The 23,769-nt window shown below is 43.6% G+C and overlaps 1 protein-coding gene across 9 annotated transcripts in view; it reads right to left on the bottom strand.

The window, feature by feature from the left end:
• Positions 1 to 23,769, bottom strand: part of VPS13D (vacuolar protein sorting 13 homolog D) — a 254,700-nt gene that overhangs the window by 72,420 nt on the left and 158,511 nt on the right. For 8 of the 9 annotated variants that reach the window (XM_047723620.1, XM_047723617.1, XM_047723616.1 and 5 more), the window contains 3 exons: positions 22,081 to 22,229; positions 11,881 to 12,015; positions 10,623 to 10,790 (listed from right to left, as the gene is read on the bottom strand). In XM_047723620.1, coding sequence (XP_047579576.1) covers positions 10,623 to 10,790; positions 11,881 to 12,015; positions 22,081 to 22,229 — 452 coding nt within the window. Of the gene's footprint in view, positions 1 to 9,407; positions 10,093 to 10,622; positions 10,791 to 11,880; positions 12,016 to 22,080; positions 22,230 to 23,769 lie in introns of those variants that run through there. The other variant, XM_047723622.1, reaches the window with a different exon arrangement.

Consider the following 23,769-nt stretch of genomic DNA (forward strand, 5'->3'; position numbering starts at 1 on the left):
GTCAGCTTTGGAAGTGTTTAGGAAGAAAGTCATACATAAACTTAAAAGCCATAAAATACTTCAAAGATACAAAAACTCCAGCAGGAATGTCACTTAGTTGGTGACCGTGTGCTTCTGAACGCACACCACGTGAACATGCTGGGGGATGACTCCACAGAGAGGAGAGCACCCGGGGACACAGCCTGGATCTCTTCAGTTTGCCTGCGACAAATATTCACAGCTGTCACAGGGGAATTGGGCAAAAAAAACCCAAAAACAAACAAACAAACAAAAAAACCCCAATGACAGATAAGATCTTTTGCATTTCGGGAGCTTTAAGTCTTGGGGACACACAGAAACGCAGACAATTGCCTCACAGTGCTCAAGCTCATCTCACCCTCGAACAACAGAATACAGTGTTCTTGCCCCTCAGCCCCCAGAGCATGGCCTCATGGAAATGCAAATATTTGCGCAGACCCGAGGTGAAACAGCCATTCTATCAACATTATGATTAGTTACTTGTCTGCCTTACCTGTTCCCTAGCCCTCAAAAAACCAGATTTTTGTAAATCTCACTCTCCAGCACCTAGCCCCTGACAATGATAAATGTTTGCTGAGGGGACGTGTGAGACACGTGCACACTTGGCTACTATTTTCCAAGGGCAAACGTGGTCCCCGCCTGAATGGAAACACAGAGTGTCCTTGGAACGCAGAGTGGGGACAATCTGTCAGGATATTTGCATTGGACCTTACAAACTTGGGGCCATTTTGCCAGAGACACAGAGGAGGGCATTCCAAATAGGTGAAATTACGAGCAGAAGTGCAAAGGTGGGTGGGGAGCAAGAATGACTAGGGAAATAGGAAGTGACCTGGACAGCCAGCTTTCTCTCAATTTCTCTTCACTCTTTACTGGAACTCCCCAGTTTGGCTCCTGGTTTTGGAGTTTATCTCCACCATCCTCCTGTGCCAAACTGGGCAATTTCCTTATTCTTAGAAATGGCATTGGGGGGAGGGGGCACCGCCTGGGTGGCTAGTTGGTTGAGCGCCCGACTCTTGGATTTCAGTTCAGGTCATGATCTCAGGGTCCCGAGATCGAGCTCCGTGTAGGGCTCCGCACTCAGTGGGGAGTCTGGCTTCCCTTCCCTCTTGTTCTCTCTCTCCTTTCCCCTAACCCTGTCTGTGAGCTCTCTCTCACATAAATCAATCAATCTTGGAAAAAAACAAAACAAAACAAAAAACAAAGAAGAAATGGCATGGGAAGGTTTCCTCACTGGCATTTACTAGCAAAGAAAATGGGAAGCCATCTTTCCCACCTGCCTGTGTGAAGTAGGTGTGGTGAGACTCTATTATTCACTGACTAACCATGCTCCTGAGTCACCACTTTGGGACATGCTGAGCCTCTCTAAAGAGTTAGGCCTGAAATTTGAAATTAAAACCATCAATACAAAGTCTGAATATACATTGCTTATCATTCCTACTTGATCATAAATTCATTAAGGGCAGACACTGTTGCCAACTGTCTTTGTAATAACTTCAATATCTAAAACAGGACAACAATCACTGATTTTGAACACATTAATGAGTAGCTGACAAGAAGATGCCTGGATATGTCATCATTTGGCTATGAAGAAAGCCAAGGAAAAAGCTAGATCCCTACCCCTTCTGAAAGAACCTTCTTTTTCTTTCATGGTCTCTCACAGGGAATTTCTCCTCGCCTCCAACACTGCAGAAATTACTTAATGTAATGTCCTGACATAAGCTTAAATTGTTCACCCCACCAGCCCCCACATCACCATAAAACTCTGGTCCTAGAATTGTTCTCACCACACATTCTGTTTGTGTGCTCCCACACGCAAGATTCCCAAATGTCTCACACCAACAGCATCACGGTTAATGAACAATTCAAGAAGCCTCTAGATGGGAAAGATACATTTTTCTCCACCTGTGTTCTCTCTGGGTAGGTGGGTGGGAGGCCCTGCTTCCCAAGGCTCACAGACAACACTGATGACAGAAAACCCACGTCTAATATGGAGTCCATGTCAGTTTCTATACTATCAGGTAAGATTCAAGAAGTCCTGTCCAGCAGTGTTCTAGAATTCAGGAGACCAAGGAAGAAGTCCAAAGCTCTATTACTTTCTGTCTGACCCGTCCTGGGTGAGTTACTTATTTCCATGGGCCTCAGTTTCTTCATGGTGGTGGTAATAATATTGTCGGTCTGGTTTCAGGCTTATAGAAAGGGTCACAGGTATATGAATGATTCATCAACAACTAAAAATCAAAATAAAGGTAAACCAGTAGTATTATTATTCCAGCAGGGAAGGCTTAAGTCCTAAGTTAATCTTCTTCTTTCCTCCAAGAAGCACATCATGGAACAGCAGTAGAATCAACCGTATTGCTCTCAGGGACAAGACCCTGCCCCCGGCCTTCTCCGGTGGGCTTCCTGACTCAAGAGATGGTATCACCAAGCCCCAGAAAAATCCAGAGATAGGTTCTGCTCGCAGAACCCAGAGATAGAATCTCTACAAAATCTGGACAGCTGTCCAGAGACAAAGGGTAGGCGAGAAAAGACAGGAGTAGGAAAGAAAATGAGTTTCCGTTCTGCCTTCAATTTCCAGGGAAAAGCACCACTCTCCCCCCCTTTCACGTCCTCCATGCTAAAAATCAAATCTTCTGCTTTAAAATGACATCCTCGTGGCTTAGAAATGCCAAAAGCAGCAGGGCTCGGGAGACGGAAATGACCATTTCCCACACATTTAGGGAAAGACTGCTACAGGGGCACATGGGAGGCAGCCCGAAGCTCCGGCCTGCCCCCCAGCCAGGACAGCGGCCAGGCCCAAGGGCCACACACTCCCTCTGAGGCACACATCTGAGTCAATCTGGGGTCAAGCAGGTTGGGGGTACGAGAGAGCACAGTCAGCTTACTCAAAAGCCTTTGAGTCCATACAGTTTCTGTTTAGATAAAGAAAACTCTTTTAGTCCTTTTCTCCCATTTCAGGCCTCTTACAGAGGTCAGGGATCCCCGGATAGTGAAGACTAATTCCGAAAGCCTAGGGATCGCAGCTGGGAAACGGCGAGCACCAACACGCAGGGTTGAAGCAGGAAAGGGACGGAAAAGTGTTTGAGCTTCACTCTTAAATGACTTCGTTTCCAGCGACTTGTGTTCTAGCTTCTCTGCGGTCTGGGTTGAGCAGAGGATTTTATGTGTGAAGCTGCACCGTGGGCGGGAAAATATCTGGGCTCCCAACGCTCAACTCATTGTTAAGCTTTAATCAAGGTCACTGACCATTGTGGTCTCGCTCTTCTCATCTGTACGAGAGAGGGCCCCTCCCTCCTTACAGGGTGCATGTGACAATTAGATGACACGGTCCCACACCTGACCTGCAGGGGCTGCTCGGGAAAGGCAGGCTGCATTACCCATGTCCCCTCTGATCTTTCAGGATGATACTGACCAAGCAGTCCCCACCTTCCCTGAAGAAAACACTGGCAGTCAGCTTTCCTTTGAGATGGAGAGAGCCTTCTGGAGATAACAATTTTAAGGGAGAAAGAAGTAAAGGAAAACAGAAAAGACCTTCCAAACAGAGTGAGAGTATTCTGACCTCTCCCTGCCAAGAATCGGAATTTGATTTGTCCTTCGTGTGTTTATCAACATGGGTTCTGGTCCTCACCTCTGCAAGAAAGGGCAGATCCTGGTATGAATCATATTGAAATGCAGACGAGAGAGGCACCCTCACATCTCCGGGGGAACCAGTCAACCCAAGAAAGCTTGAACACATGATTCTTTTACTCACCATGTTTACACTGGGGTAGAAAACCACTATTCTTTGGGGGACACAAATATTTCCTGCCTTTTCAATTTAGCAACTGAACATGCTTTTCCACCACACAGACTGCAGTTTTGGAAGACAGAGTGGATTCCTCTGAAATACGAGATGCTCAAGTCTAAGAAGATAACTTAAGGCCCTGATTCCTAACTGAACTACTATTAGGGCGTCAAGACAAATATGAACTTCTCCAGTCTCTCAGTTTCAAAAACAGAATTTTAACCGTAGCATCATCTCCCCGCTGCTTCTGGCTACTGAACTGCCTGCTTAGGGTGAAAAGAGGGGGCAGCCGGACCCTATTCCCTGAGCGCCTCCGCAAGCAAGGCTGCTAAGTGGAGTAGTGGGGACACCTGGGGACTCTGGTCACTCATGCGATTCTCACGCCACCCAACATACTTCCAATGCCCATAGATAAATGAGATTTGACCAATTTAGGAGAGATCACGTATGGGTCGTTCAGCATCTAAAATTTGCCTCCAACCAAAAAGAGCTCAGACTAAAGGAATCATTTTCGCATTCCAGGTTATCAGAGGAAAATAAAACGAAAACTCTATTGCCAAGAATTTGAGTCATTTCTCTATATACAACAACTTGAAGACACCTCCTCTTGGCTGGAAAAGAAATCCCTTGGGTGACTTCTTTAGATCAAAGTCTTTGTGAAAACAGAAAAGTCTACATTCTCTAAGGGATACAGCGCTGTCTGAATTGAATTTCATTTAACTTAAAGTTTTGTGCCAACTTAAATACACTAAGACCCCAACACTTATAAGAAGGCATTCACCTATTACGTGCTTATAGGTACATGGAAAAGCTATTATGAGGATAATCAGCTCAACTATAAAATGAACCAGTCATACATAATGACAAAAACAGATACAAGTCATAAATTGCCTTTTCCCCTTCAGAATCCACACAGGCAGGCACTCAGTACATTCTTTTGTGCAAAGATAAAACTTCTGCCTTGAATAAACAGTGCTCTCAGTCTGGTTTGAGCCGTATAAATCCACTGCCCACAAAACAAACACAAACAAATGCTGTTTCTTAAACAAAAGGCAGATGGACCCCTCTGCCTTCACCAGATCCCAGTATATACAACAGGAGACTGGCTGGTGGCAGAGGCTGGCTGAGGGTCTCCGGGTGCAGGGACATGGAAATCACTGTCCACTGGATCACCGCTCTGCCCCAGATCCGGTCTCCTGGGCACAAAGGGCCAGTGAATGTTCTCTTGGAAGGCAAGTGGCTCCCCCACACACTGTACCCCGAAAAGAGACCAAAGAACTGGAATAAATTATTACCTAAAGTCCTAGCTAAGTTTTCCACTGAACTATCCAAACAGACTCCTCTCTCTCTCTCATTCTCTCTCTCTCATGTAACTTGCTTATATTTACCTTCAGGTGGCTTTCCTAGAAGCTATCAAAGTTCATTCTAAGACTGGGCAGGGCTTCTTGTTTTTGTTTTTCTTGTTTTAACTTTTTTTTAATATAGAGAAGCATGTCTAGAACAAATCAAGCCAATTAGCAAGATCTCAAAAGTCCTGGCCCCACAGTTACCCGACTGACCCTGGGCAAGTCACCTTCTCTCGCTGGGCCTCCGAGTCTTCACTTCTATAAAGGGCTAATCCTGTCCATCCTGTCTGCCAAGCAGGTTATGCTGATGACGAAATGATACCACAAGAGGAAAACCATGTTTGCAATCTCCCAGGTTCTTACTACCCACAAAGAGATGGTGATGGTCACGACCAATCCAACACGAAAATGACCATGACCGCCACCATTTCCGAAGGGCCTCCTTTGTGACACAGATGATCTGATGGCCGTCTCCTTACCAGCTAACGAAGTGATGTCAGATAATAAATAAGCTTCTGGTGGAAAGTCAGCAGTAACTCATTCTTTATATTCTCTACAGTGCTTGAAAAAAAGCCTCACAGACACCAAGGAAAAACATCTTATAGGGAAAAAACACAAGGCCTTTAGATGTAGCTAAACTTGGTTCCAAATCCATCCCTGTCATTTCTAGTTGTGTGACCTTGAAAAAATTACGAAACTCTAAGATTCTGTGTCCTGATTTAAAAGATGGTTAACGTACATATTTGTGGGTTCTATCTCAGTCCTGACAAATAGAAGGCGGTCAATGAATGTTAATAAATTAGTATGGGTTCCATAACGAAGCAGGGTGTTTCAACCTTGTTTCTCCATCGTTTTCCCCACTAATGCTGTTTGCACCAAGGAACAATGTAAAACCGTTAGGTCTTTATCTAATTTGTAACAAACTGACCTGATTTAAAACAATAAAACAATGATGAAAATGACACAGAATAAGATGTATTAACCAAAACCCAACAGAAAACCCCCAACTCCTTGGCAAAAATTTAGATCTGCAGGATTTGAGCTGGGAAATCTGGGCTGGGTAGAAACAAATGCCATAAAGCAATAGAGAAAGAAATGAGCCCACCACACAAACGCAAAGGTCACCAGCAAAATTAACACACGGTGAGTACCGAACCATGAATTCTAGTATCTAATGATTTTGATGAAAATACAGTCAAAAAGAGAAAGTTAGTAAAATACTTGAATTTGTAAACCTAAGTCAAAAGATGCCTGAGATCAAAAAGGTACCCATGATCCAAAGTATCCCACACTGCCTTGATAAAAGACGCAAGTGCAGGGATGGAAAGCGAGACAGAACAGAGCAGGGGTTTCCTTAGTGACGATCAGAAGTGCTCCTGCTCTTTGCTGGAAGAAATCACGGAACTCTGGGCTTCCTGAGGGAAGACCGAACAGCAGCTGTTCCGAGCAAACACTGAGCTTCTACAGGGCTAGGGAAGAGAACGGAATCATTTGTTCTATGGTTGACATCTGAAATTCCCTGAAAACAACAAAAAAAAAAACCCTTTTTTTTGTTTTAGAATAATTATGAAATTTTTCTGTAAGTATATGAAAATATTACACAATAATCACAGACAGAAGAAAATTAGAATCCACAGAAGAGAGGGAATTGAGGCAATGGGCCTCTCCTCGGTTCTTTGGCTTTGAAAGAGACGGTCTTACAGATACTCGTGTGACACCTGACAAGGCCAAAGGATGCTCTTTGGAGTTCATGCCACAGAAAGAAACCTGTTCCTCCAACATGTTTCTGGAATTTGAAATGCTATGCTTTTCTTAAATAAATCCTATTCCTGGAAAGGAGTCTGGCAGCAATCGTCTTGTCATGGCCTTTGGAAGGGGATCAGATCTCTGAGGTTCTACTTGAAGGCTTAGAGTCCTTTTGCCAAGATCTAGGCAAGGGAGTCAAAGGACAGAGGCTCACAGCTTGATGGCCAATCCCTAAGTCATATCGCCTTAGATTTGGAATCCATAAGCAGATTTCTGGGGGTTGGACAATGAGAAGAAAGGGCTTAGAGAAATAAAGGGGACAAAGGGCACAGACTATTTTCCAGTCCTATTTCTTTGAGGCGAATATTAAAGAAATTAAATAATAGTTAAAACTGTAACAAAGAATTCCAGAAGTGGATATGATGGACCTGAAATAAAAAATCTGCTGTGAATAATTCAAACCATCTATCCAGAGACAAGGAAGACCTGCAGATCCATTACCTTCTTAGGAGACTGAATAAATTCCCTTTTAACTTCTCACTGGGTTTTCATATACCTTATCTCTTTTGTTCTTCAGGTCAATGGGACCCGGGCGGGGGTGGGAGGAGGAAATTAACATCCTCTTTTCATAGGTTAAAACACAGGCGCACGGGCGCACGCGCGCACACACACCGCTCAAGATTAACAGAAAAAAAAGATTATTTAAAGGCAGGCATAGGGTTAGAACCCAGGTATCCCTAACAGCCAGCCCTACACTCCCCCTCAACGCACAAGCCTATGTCTGCAAAAGTGCTGGATGATCTCAGGAAGTGGTAATCCTTTCTGATAAGCCAATAAAAACTGGAGATTCTGGCTCCAGGAAAATACACAGATACACAATATTTCTAATTATTTTCAAGAGGTTTATGGAGCTTCTCCACTCCACTCGGAGCGTGATGAACCAAGGCTAAAACCCTTTGGTCTTTGCAGCCCAGTGGGGCTGGCTGGTGGGCTTGGTTGGGGAAATGCAGTTTTGTCTTCTGGCCCCTTCCTTTAATCATGAGAACCCAGGCACTTGTTAAAGAAATGCTTCCCACAGGCCACCAGTTGATTATTGTGGTCATTTGCACTTCCTTCAACAACTCTCGTGTAAGCCCAAAAGCAAACAAAACATGCCCCAAAGCAAAACTAAAGGTCTGATGGCTTTCAACCCACAAAACTTCAAGAAAATGGAGATCTTCAGCCAAACTACAAACATACAGAATCACAGGTGACCTGAGTGGGTATTTAGTTGACAGACCTGGCTTCTGGAGCTACCATTTCCAACAAGAAATGGTAATGTTCAGTTTCCTTGCTTTCTCATCTTAGATATATGGACTAATTTTTTTTTTTTTAACACACCCAGGGTTCTTGGTATCCAAATAAATTTACACAGCAATTTCTCTGACTAGCACCCTCTGATGCCAACACTGATTAGCTTACTAGAGGCAAAAGAATTACATGAAGAAGGACCCCAACCACACAGAGACCATGGTTCCCATTCAAGAGGCCCTGGACCCAGGAAGGCAGTCCCCTGTGCAAATCCAATGACAATAGAGATTTTATTTATTTATTTGTCAGAGAGAGAGAGAGAGCACAAGCAGGCAAAGTGGCAGGCAGAGGCAGAGAGAGAAGCAGGCTCCTCCTGAGTAAGGAGTCGGATGCAGGACTCGATCCCAGGACCGTGGGATCATGACCTGAGCTGAAGGCAGCGGCTTAACTGACTGAGCCACCCAGGCGTCCCAACAAATCCAATGACAATATAAAGCCAGATATCCAATAAAATGCCTGATCAGGGTCACCCAGACCTTCAATAGAGATTGACCTTATGCTCTTTTTCTACGTAAGTTCTCTTTTTGTGTGGACCCTCAGGCTTCAAAAACCATTTTTCCAGGGGAAGCAGAAGAACCAAGAAATACATGAGACTTCCATGAATGAGGGAAAATAAAGAAAGGGCCAACCCTTTCCACCAGGATGTTACAGAGAAACCTGCACAAGGTCTCACCTGGGCAGAGGCCACAGGCATGTTTCCAACTTCTTCATTCTCATCAAAAAGGTTAACAATGACAGAGGGTCCCTAACAGCCAAACTGGCCCAGAGGGAGTTTGATTCTCCCACACTCCGTGCCTGACACCTGCCTCCTCCGTAGACTGAACACGGCGGCTTTCATTTCAGGGGCACTGAAGGTTCCCTGGTGGCTAACGTCTGAGTGTCTAAGAGTCAGAGTGACAACCTGTTTCTCTTGTCCAGCCTCCATTTTTCATTTTCAGGACAGGCTATCTCATTTTATCCTTACAATGAGCGTGTGAGGGCGGTGCATTTCAATTCCACGTTGAAGAGGGTCTCTCAGTAAACCGTAAGTGCATTTCTTCCCCAAAAAGCAAAGCCCACGTGTAAAAAAAACCAAGAAAGTAATTATAAAACCGAGGAGGCTTCTCTATGTTAATAAGAATTTCATCACATTCAATAAAACGTCGCAGCTGGGCATTTACAACTGAATATTTAAGTGCCCTCGTTTATACCAAGTTGAGGAGCTTGAAAGGACCCAGGGCAACCTGGGCCACCGCTTCACGCTTTTTGTGGCCGTCGGGGTGAAGGTCCCAGGTCTGCATGAGCCGTGATTCGAGGCCAAAGCGTGCACGCTCACTCAGACTCTGAAGTCGAGTCTGTTGCACAACCATGACTTAGAAAGTCTCTCCTGCCTCTCTGCTGCCTGTTTTGAACCACAAGCCAAACAGCACACTGCTGAATGTTACCTGACTTGACTGAAGAACTATCCCCTCTAGAAAAGTCTGGAAGACAGGAGTAAGTCCCCAGCTTTCACATGCCATTACCAGGATCGCCAAGCAGTACAGACGTGCCGCCCAACCCATGTTCTCACCGGCCCTTCACGACGACCCCCTGCGTGGCACCATTAAACCCTCTGTTCGCTGGAGCCGGCTGCTCGCCGCACGGCCCACGGCGCAGGTGCGCGAGCTCATCCCTGCCACACGGGCCCAGAAAGATGCAGAGAGCACAAGTGCTTTCCTCAAAGCGTTTCCTTCTCGAGAAGGCCAATCTCTCGGAGGCAAGTCTGCGGAACAGACACGGAGCGGAGGGAAGGAGAGGCCTTCCGCATGCTGTCAGATAGCAACAGCTCCCCTCCAATTACCTTCGCCTTTCCCAGCTTCACACAGTGAGCTCCTGCCAAGAAATAAATTGCGGAATAACAAGATGTCCGCTGAACAAGAGGCCAATGAACAAAAAAGCCAACCAGACAGCAGGACCCGAGAGAATTACACCACTGTCCTTCCTTCCGCTGCTCTAGAAGCCTATTTTCAGTTTGGGCTCTCTCCTGTAAGCTGTGGGAAAGTACTGGTAAATTTTAGGCAGGAGAAGAGCACAGCCAAATCCTAGGTTTATACAAAGTGAGTTCATTCTAGCGGCATCGTGCTGGCCGCCATGGAGTCCAGTGGGTCGGTGGGGGGGCTAGTGCAGTGACCCAGGGAGGGGACAACTGAAGCCTGGGAAGAGGCGGCAGTGGAGGACACAAGGAAGATGACATAACCATGGGGCACTCAGAGGACCTGACGCCAGGTGCACAGAGCGGCGGGTGGGTAATGAAGCCAAGCCCTCATGTGTAACTCCTCACAGCCTCATGGCTACGACAGAATCTCGGGGACGTGGAACACTCTTGAGGTCAGCGACAATGGATTTCACCTTTCTTTCCTTACCTTGGCGGCAGAGTTTGATACGCCGTGTGTGACATTTCTGATGAGGCCCCCGACATTTCCGTATTTTATTAGTCCAGTAACCCCTTCAGAAACATCATTCAACAGCCCCATGGGATTGCCGAGAAAGTCCACAGATCCCAAGATCCGAGCTGCCTGGCTGAGGAGTTCCTGTGAAATGGGGCAGAAAGAGGAGATGAAAACAGCACCTGCTGATGCTTGTGGGCAGAATGTCCCGAGCAAAAAGGCGAGACATCTGTCTCATCCTCCATTCGCATCAACACCCACAACGACCTCCTAATTCTCATCAACTGCCAGCTCCTAACCTTCCATGAGCTCCACCCAAGCTCTCCCCCATGCATGCACCCAGAGACTACTCTCAGTACTCAGAAATGTGCCTCAAAGCCATTCCAAAGAATAAACAGGAAAGACTAAACAGGAAAGACCCTTTACAAATATTATTAGCATATAAATCACACTCCCCATTGTTCCTACAAATAGGGAACTCAGCAGCAGGAGGAGAGTTCTAGAAGGAAAATGAGGGAAGAGAGTAGAGTCGTAGTTCCCCTTGTAATCGGCAGAGGGGACGGTGCATAATGAGGGCACGAGCAACCCTCCACTGATTCCAGGGCTATCTGCTACGTCACTGTCAATTAAGTTTAATGGAAATACCACCAATTAAGAAAGTTGAGGAAGGGAGCAAAGAAGGAAAAGAGGGAGGTGGGAGGGAGGGGTGAGGAAAGGAAGCAGGAATAGAATATATTTTAACTTTGACAGTTAATCTATTTGATATGATCTTGACTTATCTCTTTATCAAAGAGTCTGGATAATAAATACAAAATGGAAAATGTCCAACTTGATAAGAAAATTCGGAAGTTCAACTCTAGGGCAAGATCTCATAGGCTCCAAGAACACTGAGGGGGTTGTTCAAAGTAGGCCCATCCATGCCCAGTCAATAAAGAGGTCAGAGTATTTTGTGTTATCATTAAAGCATCAGTTGAACCCTTAAGACTTGTGACTAATCTGGTGGAAGCCCCTGAGACTAGCTCTGTGAGGGACAAGATGAACAGCTCATAAATCAAATACACTGTTTCAGGATTTTCGGAATGTGTACGGGCTTCATGGGCTGTGACCTGACCCCTAACACAGCAAATGTTTAACTGGGCTCTTAGTAGTAATGCCTTAGTAACCAAAATTCCCAAACCACCAAAACAAACATTCTGCTTATGCTCCAGCCACTAAGTATTTTTCCAAAGCTCACCTCCTGGAAGTGTTTGAGGATATCATTGATGATGAACTCCTTGGTCTCATAGGGATGTACCCGAGTGAATGGATCCAGATTAATCACGGCGTCCTCAAACCGAATCAGTGGAAATCCCAAGGTACTTTTTAGGGCCTAGTTAGGTAAGAAAGGAAATGACATTTGATGGCCTTCCAGGGTCCTATAATTTTGGATTCCATGAAAGTTACAAGTCCTATCAATTTTCCAATGAGAGTCAATGTTTTGATATTTATAAATAAGGATGTTCCCTATAATTCAATTACAAAAGCAAAATATGCACAAAAAATATACATGTCACTCAAAGTAACACAGATCACAGAGAAATAAACACTTCTAGCTTCACAGCATAATTCTTTCTGGTCTTTTGTGTTGAGTTTTCCTTTTTTGACTGAAGTTATCACACAAATAGAAAGGTACACTAACCAAATGTACAGTTCAATGATTTTTTTTCCCCCAAAGTGAGCACAACAAACATGTAACTACCACCCGGGAGACCAGAGAGTAAATTATTATTCCCATCTTGGAAGCAGCCCCCTCCCCAGCTGTGGCCTCCTGGTCACTACTCCCTCTTCCCCTAGGGTAACCACTATCCTGAGTTCTACCACCATAGGTTAGTTTTCCCTGCTTTGAATGTTACACAAAGGACACCATCAGTATGTACTTTGGGTGTTATAGAGAGCTCCAGTTGCTGAAATTTCATTGTTTGTATTCCAATATACAAATAAAATGCAATTTATTAAGCCATTGTTGTTGATAAACAGTGGTGCTGTTTCAAGCTTTTGGCTATTATGAGTAATGCTGCGATGAACGTTCACGGACATGTATGCACTTTTCTTGAATATGTGCCTGGGAGAGCTGCTGTGTCACGAAGAACATACAAGTCCAACCCTACTACACACAGTACTGCCCAGCAGGCATCAGCAGTGGCTGAACTGGTTCGCGGTCCCTTCGGCAATCTATGAAATTTCCTGTGGTTCTACATCCTCATCAACACTCAGTACAGAAAGCCTTTTAAAAGCCAAACATTCTGATGGGTGTGTAATGGCATCTCAGTGTGGTTTTAATTTCCATCTTCCCGGTGAAGCGCAAGATCAAGCACCTTGTCATACATATATTGGCCGTTTGGAGCTCCCTTTCTGTGAAGTGCCTACTCAAGTCTTTGGCTTATTTTTGTAGCGGGTTGTCTGGTTTTTACTTACTTTGTAGGCGCTTTTCTTTTTACAGAAGATTTTATTTATTTATTTGTCAGAGAGACAGAGAGGAAGAACGAGGACCAGTAAGGGGAGAGGCAGATGGAAAGGGAGAACCAAGCTCCCCACTGAGCAGGGAGCCCAATGTGGGATTCGATCCCAGGACCCTGGGATCATGACCTGAGCCAAAGGCAGATGTTTAACCGACCAAGCCACCCAAGCATCACCATTTTTCTTATCCATCCTGTATACTAGTCCTCTGGTGAATAGATGTACTGTAATTCATTGCAATTCTCTTTTCCCATTCTGTGACTTATTACTTTTTAAATAGTGTTTTTTTTTTTTTAAAGATTTTATTTATTTATTTGACAGAGAGAAATCACAAGTAGGCAGAGAGGGAGGCAGAGAGAGAGGAGGAAGCAGGCTCCCTGCTGAGCAGAAAGCCCGATGTGGGGCTTGAACCCAGGACCTGGGATCATGACCTGAGCCGAAGGCAGCGGCTTAACCCACTGAGCCACCCAGGCGCCCTTAAATAGTGTTTTTTAATGAAATCCAACTTATTGATCTTTTTCTTTAGGAAAAGAACTTTCTATTTCCTGGTTAAGAAATTATTATCAGGGCACCTGGGTGGCTCAGTCAGTTAAGTGTCTGCCTTCAGCTCTGGTAATGATCCCAGAGTCTTGGGATGAAGTCCCACATTGAGCTCTCAGCTCAGCGGGTTTTCTGCTCAGCGGGGAGCCTGTTTCTCCTTCTTCCTCTGCCTGCCGCTCTGCCTACTTGTGCTTTCTCGCTCTCTCACTGTCAAATAAATAAATAAAATCTTAAAAAGTTATTATCTATATCAAGGTCATAAAGATACTCCCTGTGTTAATCTAAAAAATTTTTATTGTTTTACTTTTCACATTTAAATCTATAATCTACTTGGGACTTGATTTTTTTTATATGGTATGAAGCAGAAATCGAGATCCATTTTTTCCCAGATGGATATCTAATTAACTAAGTAATGTTCATTGAAAGGATCACCCTCTCCCCTATTGCAGTACAGTGTAAACTTTTGTCATAAGTTGAGTAACTGAATTTACGTGACTGTTTCTGGATTCCTTTTTCTGTTTCATTTTGTTCTGCCTTCTACCCATACCACACTCTCTTTATTATTATAGTTTTGTAATGAGTTTTGAAATCTAACAGTATAAGCTCTCCAACTTTGGTCTTTTTTTTTTTTTAAGATTTCCCTAGTTATTCTTTGCCTTTTTCATTTCCAAATACATTTTAGAATCAGCTTGTCAATCTGCCACACACACACACACACACACACACACACACACACACAAAACTGTTGGAATTTTCGTCAAGATTGCATTGAATCTATGGATCAATTTGAGGAGAAATGACAACTTCACAGTAGTAAATCTTTCAGTGTATTAATGTGGTATGTCCCCTTATCTATGTAGTTCTCTTCTCTCTTAATAATGTTACATTGTTTTCCATACAGAGGTCTTATATACACCCTTTGCTGGATTTATTCCAAGGTTTCTGCAGTAGATTAAAAATGGCCATATATTCTTTACATCTTATACTATTAGTGAAGGCTATTTCATCTGTACTGACCTTGAAATTTGCTTCAATCAAGAAAATGCAGCGGAAGGAACACTGTGTGACTGCTGTGCCTAAGCCTCGAGGGACCTTGGAGCTTCTGCTCTGCCCTTTTTGACACTTCCACCACATGGAGAAGCTGAGACACCATGTGGAAGAAGGTTCTTTTGATAGCAGCACTTAACACTTGACATGTGAGTAAGGCCATGGTAAACCAGTCAGTCTGTTGATTGTCAGATCAATAAAAACAGGTGAGTCTAACAGAAGAAGCATTCAATAGACTCCAGCCCAAATTGCTAACCCACAGAATTGTGAAAAAATAAACCACTAAGGGTTGGAGTAGTTCATCACATAGCCATAGAGAATGATACCATATTTGATGTTTTCTTAACACTGTTGTAAATTACATTCTTCAAACTTTCCTTTTCTCTAAAATTGTTGCTGAAACGTAGAAATACAATTGATTTTTGTACACTGTGTCCAGTGACCAGCTTATACTGGTCGTAAATTCAGTTACTCAACTTATGACAAAGTTTACACTGTACTGCAATAGGGGAGAGGGTGATCATTTCAGTGAACATTACTTAGCTAATTAGATATCCACCTGGGAAAAAATGGATCTCGATTTCTGCTTCATATCATATTTATTCATTCAGATAGTAACTTATCGGCACATTCTTTTAGATTTTCTAGGTACACATTCATGTTCTCTGCAAATAACAAAGTTTTCATTTTCCTGTCCAGTTCTTATACTTTTTCTTTATTTCTTCTGTAATCTTTCTAGCCTTATCGCACTGGCTAGGATCTCCAGTATGACAGTGAACTGAAGTGGTGATAATGGGCTGGCTCCTTCCCACTGAGCATGTTTGCTGTAGCTTTCTTATAGATACATTTTATCAGATTAAGGTAGTTCCCTTCTTTTTTCTTTCTTTCTTTCTTTTTTTTTTTTTTTTTGTGCCACTATTGGGATAATCATATTTTTTCTTCTTTTCATGTTGTTGATGTGGTAAATTATGTAACTTATCTGAAAATACTTACACTTACATTCCTGGAATAAGCCCAATTAAGTTATATTTTCCTTCTCATACACTGCTATATTTGATTTGTTAATACATTGTTCAGATTTCTTTCTTCTACGTTCATGAAACAATTCTGGTCTATAATTTTCCCTTATTTATTTTTAAAATATAGATTATAGCTTTCTGGTAAACTTCTTGAACACACTTACATTTACTCTTTAAAATTCTGTTTGATAATGTCAATATTTGTTTTATCTGTGGGTCTGCTTCTAGTGTCTGTTTTTATTCTTGGTCCCTTCTCTTGGTAGGTCTGGTAATTTGTGACTGAATCTAACATTTTCTATGAAAACTTTTACAGATTTCAGATGAGTCTTTAGTTTTTAGCAGGCAGTTAAAGGGCTTCATGTAATCAGGATTTGGGCTTTCTCAAGGCTGGATTTCAGTCTTTGTAACCCCTGGTCTATTTTACTCTTTATAAGGCCTGGTGTAGTGTCAGCGATATCAACTGACAACCAATTCAGTTCCTCCACTTTTAATCTCCCCGGCACCAGAAAACTGCCAAAAGGTCTACTTTGTTTTCCTGCCTCTTGACCACCACTTTCTGCTTGGCCTGTCTCAGATGAAGTTACCTAGAAATTGGTATCTGCCTCAAGACATATAGCAGCTCAGACCACTGGGGGCTCTTTTCTGTCTGTCCTTTCTCTGTAAGATATTAGCCCCTCCCTTGATTACCAGCTCTCTTAGTACCTAATGTTTGCTATGCCAACCCCAGGAGACTGCCAGAAGCCTTACTCAGACTCTTGCCTTGACAGCTGCTTTCTGCTCACCTTCTCTGACTTTCTCCCCATATCATTCACAGATTAGGATTATCTCAAGAATAAAAGCAGAGTAAATTTGGACTCAGTTTATTGAGTTTCCTTCCTCACATAAATCTTGGACCATCAGGTCCTAGATGTCCTGGTCACTTTCCAATACCTTCAAACAGACTTTCAGGGTTTTTCTCTACCGAGCTTTTCTTGCAATTCTCAGCTAGTCTGGCTCCACTATAAGCCAGTTAATAATTTCTGGATATGGTCTATTTTCCAATTATATCTTTATTTAACAAGATTGATAATTCAAGAATTTTGGACAGCATGCAAAATACTTTACTTCTTTGAATGTGAAAACAATTTTTCATGCAAATAATGTTAATAAATCTCTGATCTACACAGAATCTTTCCTTGTATAGTGTGTAAGTAAAAATCTAATTGTGTATTTTTCCAAATGGGTATCTAGTTGGTCTAATAGCACTTACTAAAATCTCTACATAACCCCCAGTGAATCATAAATGCCTTTATGGTAAAATCTCATGTGCAATTTCATGCACTTTCTATTTTCTCCCTTATTTTTCATCTTTTAGCATGTATTTTCAGAGGCTGTCTTAAATTCTTTTGGGACAAGAGCATCTTTAACTGAAATGAAATTGTGTAATGGGAAGAAAATATAGATGGAATTTTTTAAAAACCAGAGATTGGGGAAAATTTTGGGGACTCAAATACAAACAGGCAAAAGACTGGTAATTTTGATGACATAAAAATAAAAAGCTTTCCTGTGATTAAAAAAACCCCAAAACATACATACATCAAAAGTAAAAAAGCCAATTGAAAAACCAAAGGAAAAAACCTTGCAACTCATTTCAAAGACCAAACTTATATAAAAAGCTTCTAAAATTACAGGTGATAAAAGACCATTAATATGATTTTTTAAATGGGCAAGTGATGTGACCAGTTTGGTTCAGAGGTAAAAAGAGCCCTTAAATAGATGGGTCAGGAGAAGCAGAGAAAAAGAAAACTGTGAAGAAGACAAAGAAACAAACAGAAGAATAAGAGGAGAACCAGAAAGGGACGGGGAGGTCAGCAATGCTGACTATAGCGGAGGACCCTACAGAGATGAGGACAGACAAAAGGTGCCTATATCTGGGCCCTTGGGAAATCACCAGTAACCTCCTACTAAACAATTTGAGAACAAAACATTTTAGAGATTGAGAGCATTCTTAGGTTAATTCAGCCTAACACGCTAATTCAGCCGAACACTCTCATTTTTTTAAATAAATAAAACCAAAGAAATGTTAAGTGGATGACCTAAACTTGTGCAGTTAGTTATTAAGAGATCTTAGACTCAAACGAACTCATTTTCACGACAGGAACCACCCATTAGGTGGAAAGCATGCAGACCAGAATGGAGGATTCCATTGTTTCTCCCGAAAAGCTTTCTGCTGTTCATTCAAACATGCTTCACCCATCCATGTGGCGCAGACTGGGAAACTGAGGCCCAGCCCGGCTTAACCGCTTTGCTTAGAGCCGCCCAGTAAATGCACTGGGGGAGGTACTGACATCAGGTCAGCAGTCTGTTTTGCCAATACACCTCTGAGCATTACTGTCTTCTCAGAGAAGAGGAAATGAGATCCAAACAAAGGCTTAAGGCAAAAGCTTTTTTGCTCCCCAACTTCCTCATTGTAACCAAATACTGAAGAAGAGGAACCAAACATAGGAGCAGAGACTCTACGACCTTTACCAAATTGTCCAGACCCTCACGAGAGACTCCGACCCCTTTCTGAATGGCTTCTGTGCTTTGTCTGAACCCAGGAGATACCCTGGCCCTTCAGTAAAAATTATCTCCGCCTCGTCATTTATGGCTCTGGGGCCTCCCACGGTAGAAAGAGCCAAGATGCAGCCCCAGGTATGAATTAATCTGCCACCTTCAGGTTGTTCGGGTCAGTCAAAGGAAAACAGATGAGAGGGGGAAAGAGCCAAACAGGGCTTTTTCCTGTAGTAATGAAGTGACTAATCGAATACAGTAGTATACAAAATTGATGCTTATTTACTCAAGTAGCAGACAGTTTCCTGTTATAAAACGGATTCTGGAGAAAGCCATCTGGGCTCAGAAGTTCCTAATAAAACTAGGAAACTGTCTATTCGTACCTCCTCCAGACGAAAACCGCTGAAGTCTTCCAGAAACTTTATGGAGTTGAAGAAGAGATACCTGTCCATACGCCATAAGGCCTCGGATCACAAGCCAGTCCCTGGGCCACGTCTTTTCCTTTCTGAGTTTATCCTGCACTAAACAAAACTGTCTGGAATTCATTCTTTAAAGGTTTATTTATGGTACACAGAGACTGTTTATGTGAAGCAGGGTATTTGCCCATTTCCCTCCTGGGACAGTGTTTAAAACTACAGGCATAGTTCCCTCTCTGGCACTTTCTGAAATACAATTAACAATACTGGATCTTTTTTCCTTTTAACAAATCTGGTTTTTATTTAGGGAGGGGAGGAAAAAAGTAAAGGGTCTGAAGTTTCCCAACAAATTATTTCAAGCCTTTGAGAAGACAGTTTTAGGCTTTTTAAATAGTGTCTTTGTTTGAAATTCCCCCTCACCCCACCCTCTTGCTCTCTGACCATTAAAATGTGGGTTTTCTTCCAAACTAGATTGCTCAATTAAAGCCCTTCTTTTGTAATACCCCAATGCTCTAAATGGGAAAAGGACTGCTGTAGGCCACCTCGTGAAACCTTTGAAAGGCTCCTGGCTTCTTTTGATCTTTAAAAAAAAAAAAAAAAAAACCCAAGTACATACAAACTACCTGGTTTTTCCATCTTACCCTGCTACTCCCTAGTAGTGCAGGCTGGGGAGAATAATGGAGAAGAAGGGGGGAGGGGAGGGATGTGTCTGCATTTGTGAAATGGAGCTATTATCTCCCCCTTCTCCCATCACGGAGGAAGGAATCCAATCGAGATAGCAGATGGGAAAGTGCTCTCAGTCCTTCTGAACAGACACTGTATCTGGCAATAATGTGCCCTCCGTGTAAACGTGAAGAGACTTCCCTCTGAGATTTCGGACAGCCTCACTTCTGGCCTGGAGTCAAGAGAATCAAGATAATTATTCCTTCAATACCAAAGACACGGTTACCTTTTAGTCAGACTCTTGTGATTCCTGCTCTGGGACAGCACTCCATTCCCTAAGCACATACTTTGAGCCATTACACAGTCATCTCAAAGAGCACACGGCTCTTTCTAAGAGCTGCTAATAAAGGGATATTACTCTGTTAGGAAACTCTTTGAATAAATGACATTATTTTATGAGTCCCAGACTCCACGAGGAGAACTCGAGACACAGTGAAACGGTGACTTCCACAAGCTGAGAATTTAACTCTGAAGTCCCAATTCCCAGCACCCTGCCTGAAACAGTAGTGTGCCCCATTCAGGATGTCCCCTCACCCCCAGCCACCCAGCTCATGACACAGCTGCTCCACTGGATTTCTGGAACAATCATCTGAAAAGGCCTTCAAAATGTTCCTTCAGTACGGTGACAAATGGAACATTGGCCTTAACGGATCGCCCGTGTACCGTTCGCACTGCATCACGCATGCATTGGCACCCTGTCCCCGGAGGTCTGGACCCACTTCAGCTGTAGGAAACCCTATTGCATTTGTCAGGCTGGGGGAAAGTGTTTTGCTGGGAGCGATCTGAAAGGAACCGTTAGGTGTCTGTGTTTCTAAGTAAGATGATTTAAAAAATAAGAAGTCCTTAACTCTCAGGAAATGCTTAACATTGGTTTGTTGGGCGCATGCCAAGTGTTCTGGGGGAATATATACTTTATCAAACAAACCCATTCCAAGGGGTCACATAAGTCAAGTGGATACTTGTGGATATTAACAAGATAGTGGTTTTCCCATGGTTTTCCCCCCACTCCCAGGCTAATTATAAGTATCTTTAGTCTCCTGGGAAACATGAAATTAAAGCCAATCAAGCAGACAGGAGAGTCCACTGGAAAGGGCACGCAACGCTGTTCTCAGGATGGTTGCAAAGCAACTCCTGCCCCTCTGGTCCCGACCAGCATCCCCAGCTTGCCGCGGAAATGTAGCAGCCGCCCTTGCCCCATCCTTATCCAAGTATGATCTGCTGATGACCAGACCACTGTCTCGTTACCTATAGGTCTGTTTTAGAAGTTGTGAGTTGGCAAACCAGGCACCACATGAGGCCCACACGTGTGTTTTGTCAAGCCCAAAAGGTTTTTAAAGAAAAGAACTCAAACTGGTTGCCAACATTTCAAAACCAGGAGATTCCACATAAAAACCCAGATTTCTGGCTTCACTTTAAAAATCTGGAGATCCGGCCACACTGGGTTCACGTTGCCCTGTGACAGCAACTGGCCGGAGCTGAGTCGAGGCGGCCCCTTCAGATGAAGGGCACTCGCCCCACAAGCCATGGTCCCCACCGCGCTGCGTCATGCGGTGCACTCCTAGACAGTCCCAGCAGGCAGCTGAACGGAGGCTGCCTGGTGTATTATTTGTCTGTTCAGGTCTGTAGCTGTTCCTGCTCAGAAGAGAGACCATCACACAGCATCTGAAAGGAGGCCACGTGGGGCAGTGGCCAGATCCTGGGCTGGGTGGTTGCAGGTGGGAGGCGGGGGGAGCAGGTGCCTTGACAACCGTCTTCAAGGGCAATAAACGAAAAGAACCAGAAGCGATGGGTCTGAGTGGCAGTGAGGCAGATTTAGCCTCAGTCTAAGAAAAGACTTTCTAACAAGCACCTGGGGCATCCTCCTGCTCCCATCACGGCCGACCCACAAGACCTGAGTGAAAGAACTCTGAACTCCAACATCCTTGCTCACCAAGGACACTCACAGCTTTAAAGTGCTCTGATGCCTTATGTTCGCGGGGGGCGGGGGCGGGGGAACGACAGTATATAGTAGAGTGCAGCACGGTACAGGCTTCCGAGTCACGCAGGCTTGGATGTGAATCCCAGCCCCAACCCTTCGTTAAAATGGATCTTCCTGTGGCAGACGAAGATGGAATCCAGGCCCTCTCTGTCAAGGGCAGGTCAGGACGGTCTGTAGGCATGTCACATTCTGAGATGGTAGTGAGGCAGGCCACGTCTCAGCGGTATGGGGCCGAGTGTGCTCCTTGATGGTAGTGGACATTTCTGGTATCAGCCATTCATGCAGAAGTGGAGAGAACCAGGTGGGCAGGCAGGTCTTGGGCACAAAAGGCAGGTACTGTCTTGCTTGTAACTTTTCTCCTGAATCTGCGAGCGGCCCTAGCAAAGTAGGTTCTGACCTCATTGAGACAAGCCAAGAGCTAAGAAGACGGGTTTTATGTAATTCTGTTTGCTCTTACTTAAGTATTTTAAAAAGTACATGTACATCTACACATATGTCCGTATGTACACACATATGTATACACATGTACGTGTGTGTGTATATATTTTGAACCTTCTAAAAGGGAAACCTGTAAAAATACCTGCTATTGAAGATGATCCTGGACAGAAAAAAGCAAACAGGAAACATACTCACTCTTTTCCAGGGAAAGCCACTGTTTAACTCTTACCCGGATATCCGCTCACCTTGAGATCCAGCGGTAGCTTGTTGGAGGTGAACACACTCAGCTTGATCTGGGGAATGCTGATTTTGAGGTTTTCGAAGTAGTACCGAATTGGTGTTCCACCCTGCTCAGCCGTCTTATCGTGGAGGTTTTCATCATACTTTTCCACCTCTGGTACAAGAGTAAAATAGTGAAATTAAAAAAAAAAAAAAAAATCTCCTGAAGTCTCACACATCAAATGCTAACGCTGAAAAATAATCATACAAAAATGTCAACATGTCTCCAAATTTAGTTTTTCAGGGTTTGGTGCTATGTACAGTATCCCGATGCCACTTCTTGGTAAAAGCAGATGTGCTTCCTCTTGTTTACCAAGAAAGTACAATAGCCTAATCTTTTGTGACTCCATACCATCTGGCAGACATCATCTTTGGAAAAAATCATGCAGGTGGGGAAGCCAGAGGCCATGGGTGTGTGCTGGCAACGAGTCTTCTAGAAACCATGTTGTTCTTATTATGATTATCATAAATGACCCCGATTATCTGCATTTATTTCATGAGATGATATCCAAATAGCATCCCTCGGAGTAGAGTTTAACTGAACTACAATGAACGACATCACCAGGTGAATAAGGTACCTGAGTGCAAGAGAATGCCTTTAAAAAGAAACTGGCACAGGCTATAACGAGCTGACGTCACGGCAACAGGCACCCTCTCTCCCAAATGGCGGACGTTAGTGAAAGCAGCAGACTCGAGGTAGATTTTTATTTTTACGTCTTGTGTAGTGAGAAGGAGTGACGTGGGCTGGCACACAGCAATGTGCTCTCTGCCTTGCTCCTGTGCCCACAACCACGCAGTCAGCTTACTTTCACTTGGCTTCACGGGCCTTAGAAATACAACCAAGGAGACTGTACCGATCTGCCTATCAAACAAATGTATGCTGTACGTGCTTATGGTTCTCTATAGAAAACAAGGGACGAGGTTTGAGAAAATGATGCTGCAAGAGAGACTTGCCCATTTGTATTCAGGGAACCTACACAGGGAGCGTGGAAGAGACGCTCCAGTGAAACAAAGGCCAGGATTTTATAAACGTCTATACGATGCTTGGTGAGAAATTTATTTAGAGCAACTTATGAGAAAAGCACGTCCAGTAAAATTGAAAGCACCTTCCCAGGAAGGTGCCAAAAGAGCCTGGCTACCTGCAGGCAGGGTCTCGAGTGGCTGTCTGAGTCCAAACACACACCCAGAGTGGAAAACACAGTTTTAAACAGACAGAATCTTGCTCCTGATCCCAAATACACTTAAAGTTTGAATTGTTAAGTCTGGGCTAAAGAGCAAAAACATTTTTCTTATGTTGTGTCTAAGTATGTACATATGCACACATGTCCCCAGTGGTTTATTTCTCTCGCCAACGTGGGCATATAAACATTCAAGTCTATCTTGTCATTTCTCAGTTTCGATATTCGGTTTAGTCTTCAAAAGACTAAGCATTGCCGACTTCTTTCTAAGTTCTATATTCAGTCTTACAAAGGCCATGAGGAGGAATCGAAAATAAAGAGACAAAAGCTGTATGATTTCTGTAGTGAATGCTGGGACATGTAGGGTTTCCAACAGCTTCTCTCACTCCTGTCTCTAAAGAAGAGTCAAGTAACTAGAAAACTTGGTAATGACATTAAGGCATAAGGGCATGGATGTAAAAAGTTAAGAAGTTAAGG

Source organism: Lutra lutra, chromosome 4 (genome assembly GCF_902655055.1).
Source record: "Lutra lutra chromosome 4, mLutLut1.2, whole genome shotgun sequence".
Classification (NCBI taxonomy): Eukaryota; Metazoa; Chordata; class Mammalia; order Carnivora; family Mustelidae; genus Lutra; species Lutra lutra.